The sequence below is a fragment of the Pseudozyma hubeiensis genome (assembly GCF_000403515.1).
Source record: "Pseudozyma hubeiensis SY62 DNA, scaffold: PHS46, whole genome shotgun sequence".
NCBI lineage: Eukaryota > Fungi > Basidiomycota > Ustilaginomycetes > Ustilaginales > Ustilaginaceae > Pseudozyma > Pseudozyma hubeiensis.
The window spans coordinates 44,971-58,904 of NW_012133828.1; the positions used below are offsets into that span (position 1 = coordinate 44,971).

Consider the following 13,934-nt stretch of genomic DNA (forward strand, 5'->3'; position numbering starts at 1 on the left):
TGTTGTGGGCTGCTGACCTTTTTTTTATTTTTAATCCGCGCGCGATGTTCTCATGATCTGCTGTACAAATTTCCAAAACTTTTTCGAACTTGATCATCGAGATTGTGGAATGCTCGGGATTTGCAGAGCTTGCTACGTCAGTCATAGCTTGGCAGTTTGCTCAAACTCCATCAGAAATCGCATCTTGCATCGCTCCATCAGCTTAGATCCTAACACGCCTTTCTGGTCGATCATGAATGGAGCGTTGACTACTAGCACTTGGCTTTCTACTCATGCAAAGCAGCGGAAGGAGTTTCGAAGTGAGGCAAATGCATCACTGCGCTCTCTGTTGTGAATGTCACTTCTCGTGTGCAAGCCACGCGGCAATTTGTAACGGCTTTTCCGCGGGGCCACGCGACTAAGTTGACCGCAGACCACATCGTCTCAGACGTTTGTATCTCCGATAATGTTTTCGCCTCTTCCACTTTCGGAAAGCATGAGCGCGGCGTTTCCGATCTACTCATCGCAAGGCCCGCGCTGGGAGCTCACCGAAGCTTCTCCGCGGCCGCAAGGTGTTGATCTACGTGCCTCTCATGTCAAGCCGTCTTCCTCCAGGGAGTTGCAAACGACCCTTGCGATGTTATCTGATTGCTTCCAAAGCTCAAAATGATGATACAGAAAGATAGTAAGGCACCATCTCGACTGCGCACCATGTCAATAGCCACCGCGTTGCAGTTCAATGGCTCCGAGGATGAGCAAGGCAAAACCGAACGGAAGAACCGCGGCGAACACGACCACGTCCTGATAGATGCGTTTGCCACGGGTTCGCCGTTGCAACTGTCGTTCCTTGCGGGCCAGCAGGATTGTCGTGGCCTCGTCTCTATCGTCGCTGCTCTGCTCGGTCAAGTGACTCGGGATCGAGGCGGATTCGCGATCCAGATTGATGGATCCACTGTGACGGCTCGATGTCGCGATACCTGCTGATGCTGACTGTTGATCATTCGGCTTTGCCTGTGACGCCTCGGACTGCTCAGCCGCCTCATCATCGCCTTGATCGTCTAGCAACGGCTGCCTTTCGGCCTCTCCGCCGGCTGCATCCCGAGATCCGAAGAGATACTTGCGGTTGCGAGCCAGCAACGACAATGGTCCTGAAAAGTACGCAGATGCGGTCTTGCCGATCTCGCTCGCAAACGGTGGCAGAATAGCTCGTGGACGTCGAATGTGAAATAGGATCATCCACACCAGACCAGGCATCACGAAGCCAACTGCAGCGCCCATCAGACCCAGCACCTCGGCAGCTCGCGTGAACCTCGCTTCTTCACCTTCCTTTTCGCTCCTTCGGAAGCCTCCCGCACCAGACAGGTAGGCGCTCGAGGCAGTGATGCCCCAGAGCAACACGCCAGCAAGCGCATTTCTTGCCGGCTTGCCCCATTTCCGCTTCCACTTGCCGAATTGCGATTCGTCCTGCGTTGCATTGTTACCCGCCAGTTGCGATCCTACGCCTGAAACGCTCTCGTCGGCATCGTCAACAGGAAGCTGGATCGGTTGCCTGCGCCTGCGCAGAGGGTTGAGATTGAGCAACCGCAGCAGTCTGCCCCACGATGAGCGTGCTGTCGTCAGACAGATGGCCAGATGTGTCGCGAGGATTGCCACGAACAGGACACGTGCAACGTTGGTCCAATCGTCGTCACTGGGTAGTGATGCAAACAAGTTGGGATGGACGTCCTTTCGCAATCTGCCTTGAACGCCCTTCACTCCAGCTACTATGCCGAACAAAATAGCCATAGCGATGACGAACAAGACCTGTCCTGCCTGCGCGCCAAGGAACGCTTTGACGTTGGAACGTGATGTCCCGATGCGTCGCAGACTACGCTGATGAGCGAGGATCTGAAGCGGACAAGCACTCAGCGTCAACAGCGGCAGCAACGAGATGGGTGCCCAGATCGATGGGGGATACAACGGATTCGCGTTTGGCCACCGACTGCCTTTGTTGAGATCGGGCGTCCCAATGTGGAGTAGTTGCAACCCCTCAAATTGCGGTGAGGGGGTGGCCATCGCTAGAGGCGGTGATGTGGCAAAGATCTTGACCAAGACGATCGTAACAATGACGGGATAGAACGTCAATGAGAAGAAGGTGTTGAGCCGGATCAGATTGCGTTTGGCGAGAGGAAAGATGACCAACGGCACCGAGATAAGTCCGCCCACCACCAGCGTCACAAACGCTCGATCGTGAAGCGGCACGCCACGGGGAGCATAGTTGAAAAAGACCTGAAGGAGCAGGTCGGCCAGTGCGAAGTAGCCGATGATGGCGCTCCCCGTTGCGTAGAGCGCAAGCAGCAACCCCGATACGACTCTGCCAAGACCTCCTTTCCATGGCGTGTACCTGCCAAAGCTGGCGCCCACGATCGCTTCGATGGAGCTGCCGTTGACGTAGCGACTCAACACCACCCAAAGACCACCGCCGACACCTCCCAGCACCGCGACACCCACCAAAGCAATCATCCCTACCACGATACCTGTGCGTGCAAAGTAGTGCGGCATCGAAAGCAGCACGGCAGGATGCAAGCTCGCCGAGAATAGATTCGCCGAGACATGCGGTGCCGACAAGCTAGCGGGCGTGCTAGGATTCGTGAGGAACTTCCACCATGCTCTGCGGTGCTCGCGAGTTGGCCGCAGAGACTGGAGCACCGATTCGGGCTGGCCACGCTTCGTTTTCCTCCTTCTCTTGACCGCTGCACTGTTGCCAGTCGCCGAGAGAGGCAGCGTACGATCCTCGTGGATGGCCGCTTGCTCTTGATCCTCTTCATCGCTGCTATCGTCCCATGCCTGACCTACGTTGATGCGGCCCTTGCGCATGAAAGCGTCAAATTCGGACGCTGCATCGCTGTCGGCTTCTTCCAGCTCGCCCGTATCGATGCGTCTTGAAAGTGGACGAAGAGAACTGAATCGAGACGAACCAGCACTGTTGTGAGCTTGAGTTTGGTTTCCAGCGTCTTTTCCGGGACGAGCAGATGATGAGGCTGTTCGTGGGTCATCGTCTGTGGGTTCAGAGTGATGATGAATGGAAAGATGCGACGGCTGCGTCGAAACGGTCGGATAAGACGTTGCCCCTCCACGGCTTGGTGAAGGCGATGTCGGCATGTCGAGTGTCCCTGTCAGCCCTCCCGTACTTCGCTCTTGCAGTTCGCTGCCTGCTGAAGATGGGATAGAGCTGGTGATCGTTGGTGGATGGCTGCGACTTTGCCAAGACCCTCGATTTGTGGAGGAAAAATGAACCACGACCTGAACAGTGCGACACGCTTTTCTGTCTAATGACGCGGCAGGCCAAGGAACAGCACCACCAAAATTTCAAAAAAGCTCAGAGCGAGGCAGATGAAGAAAAAAACGGGGGCCAACCCGGAATCGAACCGGGGACCTCTGTCAACTTAGTGCAATCTCCTGAAAGGAGAGGAAGCCCTAAGACAGCATAATAAGCCACTATACGATTGGCCCGCGTGTATGATAAGCGGATCAGCTGTTGCATATATATGTTATACTATCAAAGAATTTGTGCTCACAGCCCTCGTCCGCTTCCTGTGGGCAAAGGTGACCGACTGACTACACATGCCTCAACAGCTTGACGTGGTCATTTCCTTTCAAGTGGATGTGTGTGAACGTGATTTCCGGTTACTGAATCACTGAGACTTAGTGCTTGGTGAGCGAGAGAATATCGGAGGAGGGCACGCCAGACCAACCGCGCTTCTCGTAATCGGCCAAACTGGCGACCATATCCTGAACAACGTCCTTGAGTTCGATGTAGTTGAGACCGAGCACGCGGCTAGCCTTGGAACCATCGAGCTCGTTCTGCTTGACCGACGAACCGGCGCCCTGCTTACCGGTGGGCACCTGCTTCTTCCATTCGGCGGGCACGTTGCTATCGTTGTGGATGACGTCGACGACGTCCTGGTAGACGAAGGGGCCGAGCGAGGTTGCGAAGCGGTTGGAACCGGCATCTTCGCGGACCAGAGACTCTACGTGTACGTAGGCGACATCGCGCACGTCTACACAGTTACCGGCGGGAGCAAGCAGATCGTCCTCCTTCTTCGAGCCGTGCAGCAGTCCCCACACAAATCCAACCGAGGTGTTGAGCTTTTCGGGAGAAGCGACCTGGTGGAGGATGGGACCGAAGACGAGAGGAGGGTTGACGGTGACGAGGTCCCAGCTAGGCTTGTTCTCGTCGACAAACTGCCAGGCAGCACGCTCGGCCATAGTCTTGGAAGCGCGGTAGGCGTCAGGAGCCTCCTGATCCTTGCCCTTCTTTTCGACGTTCTCGACACTGGAGATGTTCCAGTCCTTTTCGGTATACACGATGTGACCTTGGCGGGTCGAGTCGAGGATGGCAGCGAAGGAGGAGGTGATGACGACGCGCTTGACGTTGCTGCCGTGCTTCAGGATGGAGGAGAGCACATTCCTGGTACCGTTGACGGCGGGGTTGATGAGCGTTCGCTTGGGATCGCCTTCGACGTTGAAGTGGAAAGGCGAGGCGGTATGGAGGACGGCGTCGACGCCCTTGACGGCGTCGTCGAAGGCACCTTCCTTCTCGAGATCTTCGGCGATGGCGTAGCTCAGGTTGTCGCCATACTTTTTGAAGACGTCCTGGAGATACTTGCCCTTGTCGTCGGAGCGGACGGTAGCACGCACCTTGTGACCACGTTCGAGGAGCTGGTAGACGGTCCAGATGGCGATGAAGCCGGAGCCGCCGGTGACGAGGACATGCGAGTTTGGCTGAATGGCTGGCATTGTCGATGGAATGAGGTGTCTAAGTGAGGAGGATGGGATATCGCAAAGAGGTGATTGTGGCGAAGGACAAGGATGAGGATTCTACGTCAAGGCAGACTGGAGCCGGCGGTCATCAGGGTGGAGGCTGGCGCGCCTGTTCGTGCTTGCAACGACACGATCTGACGCCACGAGGCAGCTGCTTTCGTCATGTGCGGCGGAAGAGTTTGCATTGCCGTGTCATGCTTCATTTGGCAATTCATTTCTTCGCTCTGCAGGCGAGCCTAGACCGGCAAACCTCCACAAAGAGCGGGCCAGTGCGCAAAATGAAAACTTGCGCTGTCGGCCGATTGTGTCTTGGGGCGGTGGAAGAACTCGCGAGCTTGTGACAATGATTGCCGACACCATGTTGGCACTACCTCGCATCGCATTGTCCTTTGGAAGCTGTTGTTGGGCTGACTCGCGTTTGCACCAGGCATCTTTTCGATCGCAGCCTAGCCTATCCCGGCCCTCATCGGCCGCTGTGCAGATGGTAGAATCAAGTGCGGGCTCGACTTCGCGCATCGTCGTTGTGGGAGTTGGAGGTGCCACGTGCTCCGGCAAGACGACGTTGGCGAAGCACCTACTCCAAATCCTGAACAACTCACCCGACAACTCCGGCAGCAGCCGCCACAGCCATCACGGCGGCATCAAAGACGCGTTCATCCTGCATCAGGACGACTTTGCGCCGCCAGAGGCAACACTGCCGGTGGACGAAAAGTATGGCGTCACAGATTGGGACCACCCACCAACAGCAGTGAGTAGGCACACGAATCGTTCTCATGCATAGACATATGTGGCGAGGCTGACATCTGGGCTCTCTCTTTCACTAATAGATCGACTACAAACGAATGCATAGAACCATTCAGCACATCAAATCGACCGGCTCGTTCCCGCCCGAATTCTCCTCCCACGACCACCTGAACAGCCAGCCCGACTGTCCCATATCCGAGACTGTTTCAAGGACATGGAAGAACAAGTTCTCCTCGCTGGCATCTGCGAGTGTATCTGGCCAAGGGTCAGTGCGAGTGATGCTGGCGGACGGGTTCCTGCTGTACTACGATCCGGAGGTGCGCTCGACGATGGATGTCAAGGTCTTCCTTCGCACGCCGAGGGCAGTGCTGAAACAGCGGCGCGAGGAGCGCTTCGGGTACGCTACAGCGGAGGGCACCGTATGGAAGGATCCTGAGGGCTACTTTGACAATATTGTCTGGCCGGCGTACGAGCTGGCGCACAAGGGCGTTTTCAGCAACGGAGATGTGGAAAAGGGCGAGCCGATACGTCCAAGTGCTGATCAAGAGGTGACGGCAGGCGGGCCTGTTGCAGAATTGACAGTGCTCGATGCAGATCCGAGCCAAGTTGGTGCGCAGTCAGGACAGACCTCGAGCGACAGCACGTTTTCGAAGGAGATGACCTTGTTGGTGGACCAGACGTGCGCTGCGATATGGGATTTCCTCACCACAAAGCTTTGATCCGCATTGTTGTATAAGCAATACAGTCCCGTCACCTTCCCATCTGCCTGTTTCCTCTGGTTCGAAGAGCCAGACGTTCGTGAGCAGAGTGTCATAGCATCCGATAGGTCGGATGGTGTCTTGCTAAGGGGATGATTCGGGATATCGGGCCCGATCCGACCTGAGGATCATTGATGCATCGTGGCTTCTGAATTTCGAAGAGATTCCTTTGTGCTGGCTCTCACTCTCGACAGCGCAACACACTCGACACGCCGACTGGAATCTACGCAAAGGCCTCGCCAAGGCCACGCCACTAAAACAATTGGATTCGCGAATTTCCTTCGTGAAACGCTCGCCCGCTCGGTCGCTCGTTGGACCCGCGGAGCCAGTCAGCGTGAGATTCGAGAGAAGAGCGCTTAGCAGTGTCGAGTTTGTCTCGGAGAGTGTGCTCTTCTGCAGCCGACGAAAGCGATTCGTGTCAAATTCGCGCTCAGCACCGTCCACCTTTGCGTCGAGAATTCGGCTTCGTCGTCGTCGTTGTCGTCGCCGTCATCATCCTCGTCATCACCGTCAAGTCACCAACATCGCCACCTTCAGACACAGCCTCTTTTTTGGCATTTCCCTCATTTCGCACGGTTTTCTGTCGTGCTTTTCAGCCGTTCGATCAAATCATCGCCACATCGTCTTTCTGTCGCAGATCTAAGGCAAATATGTTCATCATCAACTGGTTCTGGGACATCCTCGCCCAACTCGGGCTGGCGCACAAGAACGCCAAGATCCTCTTCCTCGGTCTCGACAACGCGGGCAAGACCACGCTGCTTCACATGCTCAAGAACGACCGACTGGCCACACTGCAACCCACGCTGCACCCTACCTCGGAAGAGCTGGCGATCGGACAGGTCAAGTTTACCACATACGATCTCGGTGGACACCAGCAAGCGCGTCGACTCTGGAAGGACTACTTCCCCGAAGTGGACGGCATCGTCTTCCTGGTCGACACGCAGGACCACGAACGATTCGCCGAAGCACGGGCCGAACTCGACGCTCTGCTGTCGATCGAGGAGCTCTCCAAGGTTCCATTCTTGATCTTGGGTAACAAGATCGACGCTCCCGGCGCAGTGTCCGAGGAGGAACTGAGACAGGCCATCGGGCTCTACCAGACCACGGGTAAGGGCAAGGTGCCGCTCAAGGACATCCGTCCCATCGAGATCTTCATGTGCTCCGTGGTCATGCGTCAGGGTTACGGCGAGGGCTTCCGATGGGTCTCGCAGTACATTTGAAGACCAACCACCAACACGTGCCCTCGGCGAGCGATCCAGCATCATCAGGTCCCTTGCCCTATCACTCACATACTTTGTCAATTTCGACCGACAAACTGCATCACGAACGCTCCATCCTCTGCCACCAAACCTCCCCCCTTCTTTTTGTCTTCACCGTTGTACGCCAGCCTCACGGCTTCTTTCCTGTTCCGAATTGCTCAAAAAAGTTCCAAGCCATTCTCTGAACGGCCGTCCTTGCAGGCCCCTCGTTGCGGATCCATGAGTCCAACCACGATGTCACATGTGTCCAGGCGCTCAGTTGAACACGATGAGCCATCATCACTACGATGCTTGTCGAGATTGAGGTGCCATACGAAGCCAAGCTATATACATGAAAGTGCGAAGATCAGAGATACACCCTTTTCGTCGGTCGAATGGCTGGAATCGTCATGCAAGTGTACAGATATTTTTGACCTAGACAACGGTCTTCTTGCCTTTCTTCTTCTCGCTCTCCTTGTGGCTCTGGAACTCGACATCGCTGGTCAGCCCAGCACCGATCTTGGCATCGATATCGTAGCCGAGCACGTTGACCTTGAACTGTTTCCCAATGTCGAGCAACTTTGCAGCCAGCTCGTCCGTGTCCTCTGCCTTTCTTGTCCAGATGGCGATACGGTAGAAGTTGGCACGTGCCGACATGATGACACCCGTCACGAGCTCATCCTCTGGGCTGCTACTTGGAGGTGGGTTTCCGTTGGGGAAGGGTGCTTCGAGCGTCTCTCCGATGGCGGCGAGCATGGTGAAGAGCCACAATCGATCAATCTGCGCGCGCGTCTTGTCTCGAGGAAGCTGGATGCTCCATTTGCCGCCGTTGGTGTTGGCGGGATCCTCCCACGCCGGCTTGACACCTTGCTTGAAGAGGTAGTAGTTGGCCTTTTGCGGCAGCTCGGAGGGTGGAACGATGTTGTTGTAGAGGCCCCAGAACTCTTCGACGCTGTCGAAATCGACCACCTTGTTCATGTCGTCACCCCAGCTATCCTTGGAGCCGCGTGCGGAAGCCATACCCTTCTGAGATGGGTTGTCGAACCACAACGTCCACGAGTTGTACAGAGGGTGCTTGACGTTAAAGTTGCTGGCGTCCTGGAAGACGGTGCGGTACTCGTTGGCGTTGGCATCCGTATTTGATGCGGCTTCGGCAGTGGCAGCTTCGTCAGATGAGGCAGCAGCAGCAGCATCACCGTTGACAGTCTGGTTGACAGCTGAGTCGAGAGCGGCCTGAGAGGCATCCGCCGGTGGTTTTGGGAGGTCGGTAGTGGCCGACATTGTGAGAGACTATGTAGATGCGTGTCTTTCGAATAGAATTCTGGTGCGTTTGCGGCTCGATGGATCTAGAAGCTGCGGCAGATACACGATTGTATAGTATGATGCGAATAGAGACTGACAATGATCAAAAGCCCGTGTCGAAAGCCGTGAAGATGCGAGTAGCGAGCGCGCAATGCAGAAAGAAGAGGCGGACGAGATGCAAGAGATGCAACGAGCGCGTGAAGTTGATCAAGATAGCCCGACGAATGCGAAAGTACGCCTAAGTATCCCTCGTGACTTCCGGTGAGTAGCAGATGCGTTGGATGAGACCCCTACGAACGAAACGGCGCGCGGAGAGGAAGAAGGGAGATGGTGATGAAAAGATGAAAGAGAGCTGAGCAACGGCCAAAAGCCAAAAAGCCAAAGAAAGCTCAGAAGATTCTGCCAAAAGCGTACACCGCGCCAGAGCAGGGAAATTTGCAACGTTCGAGCGGGTTGCAGCTTGAGTCTCTCGATTCGACATGAGAACACCTCGCGGCAAAAGAAAAATTCCGCGCTTTTGGGCCTGGCCACTCGAACCAAATACAAACTGAACCAGCCACGATTAAGAATCGAGCCACGAACCAATACAAAAATCCTCGCTCGACGCTGCGCAAACATCGGGTCCCGATTCAGTCGACAGTCTGTAACTCAAACCAACAACGCATCATGCCATTGATTCGCATGGCAATTGCTTGCTTACAGTAGCCAAAACAGGCTACACCTTCCACTTCCGCATCCTCTTGACTGAGCGGGGATGATTGCCCGTCGACTTGGCCGAAGCGCCGCTCGCAGCCAAGCCACCGCTGGCGATGGTGCTGCCTGGCGCATACCACACGTTCTTGTAATTTACCGCACCCGGCAACCTGACACCTAGCTGATCGGGAGCCGTGGCGCCGCTACCGTCTCCCGCACCTGTCAATGCGCCGCCATACGCTTCTCCATGCGCTCCAACAATAGACTGAGATCTGGATCGGTATCCACCCGCACCTGCGCCGCTGGCGCCGGATCCAAAGTACTGCCCGTACGCTCCCACAGGTGTCGGTGGGTAGGGGGTTGGAAATCCTCCTGGATTTGCCGACGCAGGTGTAAGCGGCGACATGAGCGGCTCGCCTCCCCAGCCCATCGACATACCCATGCCGATCGGTGTGCCCGATGCTCCGCTCGCGCTCGCAGCTCCACCGACGCCCAGAGCAGTCGATGCTCTGCGGCTGGCGATCGGCGTCGATGGTTGCGTCTGCGTAGGCGAGTTGAAAGCGGAAGCTGAAAGACTGATCTTGCGGTTGAGTCGCAGTGTCAGTCCGCTCACACTAGCGCCGCTGGCGGGTGTCTTGGGTACTGCGAAGCCTCCACTCGCAGATGCCGCCACTGACGTGGACGGCGGAGGAGCTGAAGAGGTCGGAGATACCTCCTTCCTTGCCGCGGCAGACGCTGCTTGATCTGCGCTCGATGTGGTGATGGCAGCCTTCGTGTGTGTCGACGAAGAGGCGTATGCTGATGCGGCAGCACCATCCGTGTTTTGAATCAACTTCCTCAATGAAGCCTCGACCAGCCTAGCATTGGCGAGCTTCCGGTTGACCAACACGAGCGGATCCCTTTTGCCTTTGCTCGCTTCTTCGTCAGCATCACCGGCACCACCCAGCAAGGAGCCGTAGGCGTTGGTCGGATACGCAGGCGTCTGCATCCATGCGTGTCTGGGTGGCATCCCCGGCAAGTGACGCGGGACGACGTGGTTGGCCACCCGTCGCCACGCCTGTTCTCCGGAGGTGAGCGCTCTGAGATCCCTCGAGGATGTTGAAGTGCTTTGCTCTCCCGACGAAGGTTGACGCAGCTTCTCCTGTCGACGTTGCTGCTTTGCTAGTGCACGCGCATTGTCGTGCTTGCGCTTCATGACTCGAGCATGCACCGCGGCGCGGCGGTTGCCGTGCTCGTCGTCCGAGTCGCTGCTGACAGACCATGCATCCATCTCCGAGCCGTCGTCCGAGTCGGACGGCAGAAAGGCGTCGCTTGCCTGCGTCCAGTCTTCGTTCTCCTCCCGTACACTGCCTGCATCTCGTATCCGCCTAGCTGCTCGAGTTCTGGCTGGATATGTCTTTGGTGCGCTCGCATGCTCCTTTGCCTTGGCTCTTGCCTTGCTAGTCTCGTCTGCATCATCAACTGGCTCTTTTCGGTGAAAGTCTCGCAGTTCGCGGATGGGCTGACCGTGCGTCTCGAGCGCATAAATGAGATCTCTGGCCGAGGGTTGATCTCGAGAAGACATCTCGGCTGCGTGCGTGGCTGCCGAGAAGACCGAAGTGAGGAAATTTTTCGCGAGTTGGCTGACCTCGTGCAGTGCCGAAGAAGTGGTGGCGTCGAAGCCTGCTCGCTTTGCCTGCACCGCTATGAGCTGAAAGAGCGCTTCATTTGCGCTCGGCTCGTCAATGTGAGGTATCGAGTAAGGAACGCGAGAAGACGAGGCGATGGACGTGAGCGGCGGGCAATGCGTGGTGGGCTTCTGCTTGCGTTTTGGTTGATACGGCTTTTCGTGCTCTGCATCCGCTGCAGCTTGTCCTGAGGCGTAGTCGATAGCGGTGACGGGTCTCGATGGTGTATCTGTGCTGGATTGCTGCTGCTGCGATGCTGCTGAGGAATAGGCGGTCTTGTCGCTCGAAGATGCAAGCTGGGCATCCGCTGCTGCGCGACCGTTCGCTTTGGTGTCACCGTCGCCGAACAGCTTTGCCGAGGAGGAGGTCATGGCCCAGCTGGGCACGCTTCCTGCCGGCATGACTGTGACGCCGATTCCTTCGGTTGCTGCAACGGGCTACGCAGTTGAGACGATGAGTGTTGAACGGGAAGGTGCGATGCGAGGTAGTCATGTTCATCTTGCGAGAATTGCGAATCCGAAAGCAGGGTGGGGATTTGATCTAACATTCAAGAACCTGCGGTTGAACGGCGTAACAGTAAAGAAAAAGTCCCCCTCCACCTCTCCCAGAAGACAATTGGCTCATGCTCGTTCGCCACGGCGCAACATTCTACCGCCTACTGGTATCCGCCTTTCTCCGTCTTCCACCAAGCAACACTCTCTCGACAGGATTCGGTTCAGCACATGGCAGCTGTCAGTCGGACCCGTCGTACATCATCCCTTCTTTCCTATAGGTTTTGCACCTCGCTTTTCTGTCCGCTCGCTCGGTCCTACTCACAGACTACGCCTGACAGCGAAATACAGCAAGCTCGAATCGAACGACTCAAAGCGCTTCGACGAAAGTTCTCCATACCACCGCCACCGTCTCATCTCTCCGCCACTCCCAGAATGTCGTACCAGCCACTCTACAAGTACATCGATCGCGATAGCCTCGCTGACCAAGTGCGAAAGCACGGCTCCGATCCATCACAACGCCAAGTAGCCATCGTCGACGTACGAGACGACGACTTCGAAGGCGGAAACATCTTCAATGCGCAGAATCACCCTTCCTCGACATTCCCAGACAAGGTGCAGGATCTCGTCTACGGACCGCTCAAGGACTACAAGCAGGTCATCTTCCACTGTCATCTTTCGCAGCAGCGCGGTCCCAAAGCCGCGGGTCAGTATGCACAGGCTAGACAGGCGGCCATCGACTCAGGAAAATTGCCAAAAGAGGAAGCGGACAAGCAGCAGCAAGAGGTGTTGGTCTTGAGAGGCGGGTTCAGCGAGTTCCAGGACAAGTACAAGAAGGATGCTGCTGTAGTGGAGAAATACGACGCTTCTGCTTGGGAGTTCCGCAACTAGAGGAAGAGGTGTCACAGGCATTCAATCGTAGACGATGCAAATGACCCCTTCGATGAAGTCACTACTAGCACAGGAGATCCTTCGGTCTGTGGTAGCGGTGTGCAGCTGCTTTGCGTGGATCACAAATTGCTAGCTCTCGCCTTTGCTCTGTCCGCCTGGCGTTGTTGTTGCGAGCGATTGACAAACGCACCCACCGCACCTTCCTCGAGCAGCTTGGAGAGACTCTGCAAGCCCAGCTCGAATTCCGTCTGCATTGCCTTCCTCAATCCTCCCTTGAGCCTGAGATCCACCTTGCCACCCGCATCCTTCTCTCTTATATCCGCCGCATCCGTCGGATCTGCTGTCTCTGCTGTCATCCCGTACACAGCGTTCAACATGCTGGCCCTATCGTTCAACATACACGTCTGAGGGTTCGCAGCCAAACCCGCCGCGATCTGCAACGACTTTTCCACCACCCTCGAAAACCCTCCCTTGCCCCTCGCCTCTCCACTCGGAACGACAACGTTGACCAACCCGATGCTCTCCGCTTCCTTCGCACTCACCAGCCTTCCCGTCAGCGCCAGGTCTGCCGCCCTCGATCCTCCCACCAGCGCTGGCAGCCTCACCGTCCCCCCATCGATCAAAGGAACACCTCTCAACCTGCACAGTATCCCAAACTGCGCCGTCTCGCTCGCCACCCTCAGATCGGCCCACAATGCCAACTCCATCCCCCCTGCAACGGCGAATCCTTCCACAGCAGCGATCACGGGTTTGTTCATCGCTAGTCGTGTCACTCCCATGGGTGCGATTGCGTCCATATCCGCATCCAGAAGGTTGCTTTCTCCGACGCTCTCCTGGGACGATGTCGAGGCTTGGTCGGTGTGGAGATTGGAGTGAAGGATGGATTTCAGATCGGCTCCGGCGCAAAACGTTTCGTTGGCACCGGTGAGAATCGCCACTCTCAGAATGTCGTCGTTGGCAAAGGTGACGAAGGCCGAGTGCAGCGCGAAAGCGGTTTCTCGGTCCACTGCGTTTTTGACAGAAGCTCGATCGATCACGCATACCATCGCCATGGCGCGTGAGGCGGATGCTGCGAGACGCGGTGAGAGGGCATCGTCGTAAGGGTGTAGATCGACGTGGTAGACTTTGACTTTGCCTCCTGCAAGCGTCTGCGTGGGTGTGGGCAGCGACATGACTGGGTCAAATCCTGAGGGTACAATCTCAGGCTTGTGGGAACGATGATAGCTTTCTTGTCAAGAGTCGTTATGCTCCTATATTTTTGGGTAGGTGTCGCAGAGTCGAAGAGGTGAGGAGGAAAAGGTCAGTGCGTGAAGGATTCCGGTAATTCAGCATTGCCGACAAGCGAAATGGAGACCCTGGGAACACTGC

At 56.3% G+C, this 13,934-nt stretch overlaps 8 protein-coding genes and 1 non-coding gene across 9 annotated transcripts; 3 read left to right on the forward strand and 6 right to left on the reverse strand.

Moving 5' to 3' along the window:
- Positions 1-693: 693 nt before the first annotated feature.
- On the reverse strand, positions 694-3,120 carry PHSY_004968 (transmembrane amino acid transporter; the record flags this gene model as incomplete). Its single annotated transcript, XM_012335580.1, has 1 exon — positions 694-3,120. One exon carries the CDS (start codon positions 3,118-3,120, stop codon positions 694-696), a length of 2,427 nt encoding a protein of 808 aa, XP_012190970.1.
- Positions 3,121-3,366: 246 nt separating this feature from the next.
- Positions 3,367-3,471, reverse strand: PHSY_007636. The gene has a single exon. It is a non-coding gene; the product is annotated as a tRNA-Pro (tRNA).
- A 192-nt stretch (positions 3,472-3,663) lies between these two features.
- Positions 3,664-4,758, reverse strand: PHSY_004969 (potential oxidoreductase; the record flags this gene model as incomplete). The annotated part of the gene is made up of 1 exon (XM_012335581.1): positions 3,664-4,758. The coding sequence occupies one exon, from the start codon at positions 4,756-4,758 to the stop codon at positions 3,664-3,666; it is 1,095 nt and encodes a 364-aa protein (XP_012190971.1).
- A 367-nt stretch (positions 4,759-5,125) lies between these two features.
- Positions 5,126-7,504, forward strand: PHSY_004970 (potential ADP-ribosylation factor; the record flags this gene model as incomplete). The annotated part of the gene is made up of 3 exons (XM_012335582.1): positions 5,126-5,530; positions 5,610-6,135; positions 6,684-7,504. 3 exons carry the CDS (start codon positions 5,126-5,128, stop codon positions 7,502-7,504), a joined length of 1,752 nt encoding a protein of 583 aa, XP_012190972.1.
- A 453-nt stretch (positions 7,505-7,957) lies between these two features.
- Positions 7,958-8,803, reverse strand: PHSY_004971 (eukaryotic translation initiation factor; the record flags this gene model as incomplete). Its single annotated transcript, XM_012335583.1, has 1 exon — positions 7,958-8,803. The coding sequence occupies one exon, from the start codon at positions 8,801-8,803 to the stop codon at positions 7,958-7,960; it is 846 nt and encodes a 281-aa protein (XP_012190973.1).
- Positions 8,804-8,862: 59 nt separating this feature from the next.
- PHSY_004972 (predicted hydroxylase) lies at positions 8,863-9,066 on the forward strand (the record flags this gene model as incomplete). Its single annotated transcript, XM_012335584.1, has 1 exon — positions 8,863-9,066. One exon carries the CDS (start codon positions 8,863-8,865, stop codon positions 9,064-9,066), a length of 204 nt encoding a protein of 67 aa, XP_012190974.1.
- A 473-nt stretch (positions 9,067-9,539) lies between these two features.
- PHSY_004973 (hypothetical protein) lies at positions 9,540-11,585 on the reverse strand (the record flags this gene model as incomplete). The annotated part of the gene is made up of 1 exon (XM_012335585.1): positions 9,540-11,585. One exon carries the CDS (start codon positions 11,583-11,585, stop codon positions 9,540-9,542), a length of 2,046 nt encoding a protein of 681 aa, XP_012190975.1.
- Positions 11,586-11,906: 321 nt separating this feature from the next.
- PHSY_004974 (hypothetical protein) lies at positions 11,907-12,566 on the forward strand (the record flags this gene model as incomplete). The annotated part of the gene is made up of 1 exon (XM_012335586.1): positions 11,907-12,566. One exon carries the CDS (start codon positions 11,907-11,909, stop codon positions 12,564-12,566), a length of 660 nt encoding a protein of 219 aa, XP_012190976.1.
- A 119-nt stretch (positions 12,567-12,685) lies between these two features.
- On the reverse strand, positions 12,686-13,738 carry PHSY_004975 (enoyl-CoA hydratase; the record flags this gene model as incomplete). The annotated part of the gene is made up of 1 exon (XM_012335587.1): positions 12,686-13,738. The coding sequence occupies one exon, from the start codon at positions 13,736-13,738 to the stop codon at positions 12,686-12,688; it is 1,053 nt and encodes a 350-aa protein (XP_012190977.1).
- Between the last annotated feature and the right edge of the window lie 196 nt (positions 13,739-13,934).